The sequence below is a fragment of the Echinops telfairi genome, unplaced genomic scaffold (assembly GCF_000313985.2).
Source record: "Echinops telfairi isolate 266 unplaced genomic scaffold, ASM31398v2 ScPeMD7_5;HRSCAF=22, whole genome shotgun sequence".
Taxonomy (NCBI): domain Eukaryota; kingdom Metazoa; phylum Chordata; class Mammalia; order Afrosoricida; family Tenrecidae; genus Echinops; species Echinops telfairi.
In genome coordinates this window covers 3681017-3683442 of record NW_022103901.1, presented here as the reverse complement: position 1 = coordinate 3683442, position 2426 = coordinate 3681017, and the positions used below count along the sequence as shown (strand labels likewise).

General features: G+C 58.8%; 1 protein-coding gene across 1 annotated transcript in view; it reads left to right on the top strand.

Moving 5' to 3' along the window:
* CUNH7orf26 (chromosome unknown C7orf26 homolog) overlaps positions 1–639 on the top strand; it is an 11445-nt gene extending 10806 nt beyond the window's left edge. Inside the window, exon 6 of the mRNA XM_030884408.2 lies at positions 28–639. Coding sequence (XP_030740268.2) covers positions 28–229 — 202 coding nt within the window. The 3' untranslated portion in view covers positions 230–639. The remainder of the gene's footprint in view (positions 1–27) is intronic.
* Positions 640–2426: the final 1787 nt, after the last annotated feature.

Here is a 2426-nt window from a genome sequence, read left to right as displayed (position 1 = left end):
GCCCCACAACCGTCCTTTTCTTTGCAGCCTGCTCCAGCTGGTGATCTCGGGCCCCGTGCCGCAGTCTCCGCACGCCGCGCTCCCGCCTGGCTTTTACCCTCACATCCACACCCCTCCGCTGGGCTACGGGGCCGTGCCAGCCCACCCCGCGGCCCACCCCGCCCTGCCCACGCACCCTGGGCACACCTTCATCTCGGGCATGCCCTTCCCCTTCCGGCCCATCCGCTAGCTGGCCGGCGGTGCCGTCCATGGCGGAGTGCCCTCTGTGCCCGACGAGGGAGCCCTCGGAGAGCTTCGTGTGGAGTCCAGGCGTCTCCTGCCCGACCACGCTCCCTCCCAGCAGCAAGCCAGATTGGATGACGAAGGAGGCGGCCAGGGCCCTGTGAAGAGCGCCGTGGGGGCTCTGTGCTGCCAGGGAGGGAGGGGAGCCATAGCAGGCCTGCAGTGCAGGCAGGCCCTTCTCAGGCTCCGTGAGCTCAGAGCTGGTACGTGGGGGTTGCAGGTATGTGCACAGCGCTTAGTTAGCACTGTTCAGGGAAGCCTGACGGGATGACCCCGTCACCCAGGAAAGGAACTTCTCTGTTGTATGGAGGTCTCTACGTTTTCCTTTCAGATGTTCAAATAAACTTTTTCTAAACAGCTCGCTCGCCTGGTGGAAAGCACATTAAGGACCGAGGGCTTCCACCTAACGGAGGACAGAGGCTTCTGTCCCTTCTGTCAGGAGCATCACCGGCGCCACATCCCTGCCCATGCCAGAGGGAGAGCCTGGCCCTGCTGGTCCCCCAGCACCTGGATGTGTTTGCTTCGGGGACATGGCCGGCTTCCCTCAGATGCAGAAGACTGTCCCTGGGGTTTTCCAGCACACAGCAGTCTCCTGCGTCCTCCATGCCGAGACGGAGGGAAGGCGACAGAGGCACCTCACCTCATCCCTCTCGGCCTGAAGGGGGCATTGCCGACAGTGTGGCTGCCTGGGAGTTAAAGGACTGGGGCGGAGGTGACCGAGCTTCTGTCTGGTGGCCCTGTTGCCACTTTTGGCTGCCTAACAAAGCCATGTGTCTGTGTGTTGGTGGGAGGGGGGCGGTGGAGATGGGCCTGGAATTGATGGCGCACTCACGGAGCCCCTCAGGCGGTTCATGCACTCAGCTGCAGTCGGAAGGTTGGAGATGCAAGTCCACTCAAGATGCCTGAAAGAAAGGCCTGGGCCTTCTTCCAGCATATCAGCCCCTGGGGGCCTGCAGGGCCCTCAAAGAGGGCAGGTGGCGGTGCTGGGCACGATGAGTGAGTGGCTAGGGGGCCACGGGGTCTTGGGAGTGAGGGTCCCGGGGCTTCCCCGTGCATTGCACCTGGAGCCCCCGGTTCCCAGGCAGTGTGGCACTGGCTCGTCTTTTCCAGGAGGACTTTACGTTCGTGTGTTACTTGTCTGATTAAACGCTCGTCTTTCCTTGGGGGATTTCTGCTTGTGGTCAGGATGGGCAAGGCTGTTCAAGCCAGCCCTTCCTTTTAAAAGAGCAGGAGCACTGGATAAACTACAGAAACTCTGAGGTCGAGAGATACAACGGGGTCCAGGGCTACAGCCTGAGGGTGGAAGCTGTAATCGCAGGACATTGACCTGCCCTCCCACCACCACCACCACCACAACTGGCAAACAGGTTTTCATGTGGGTGGCCTAAAGGGGTTAAGGACGCGAGGAGACAGACTCTTTACATCATGGGGTGGGGTGGGGGGCACCAGAGACTACATGGACTGCAAGGAAGGATACCTGGGCACCACACACAGCAGTGGTCGTCTCGAGGGAAGCTTGGCTCAGGAAAGGTCCCCGGACTCGCAGCTCCTCCTGGTGCTTAGAGGCATGCGCAGGTCATCCGGAGGAAGGCCACTCACAGGCCTCTAAGGAGACCAAGGGAGCTTCCAGGACAATGAGCTATCAGTCAGCAGGGCCTTGAGATCGAGCACCAGCAGCAATAGCTTCAGGAGGGCTCTGGTTGTTAGGTCATCAGACCAGAAAACAACCCTGATGTGGGCTAAGGGAAAAACAAACCGTGAAGCTATTGGCAGAGGAAAAGGACATTTTGAAAAGTAACAAAGCGGGTTTGGGAAAGCTCCAAATAGAAGTTGTGAAAAGAAAACGGAGATGCCAAGATCAAGTCCCTGGCACTGGGTGACAGTGCAGCACGCTGGTGCCACCTCTTGCCAGAAAGGCTGGCAGGATGGTATATACGTTTGCCTCTGACCTAGAGAATGACTCACCCACGAAAACCCATGGGCAAAGTGCAAATTACTGTATGCCCAAACCAATTCTGGTGACGCTGTCAGGAAAGCCTGGTACTGCTAACCAGAAGGTCAGTGGTTCAAACCCACCAGCAGCTGCTTGGGAGAAAGTGAAGGCTATTCCGCTCCTGTGAAGATTTACCGCCATGGAAACCCTA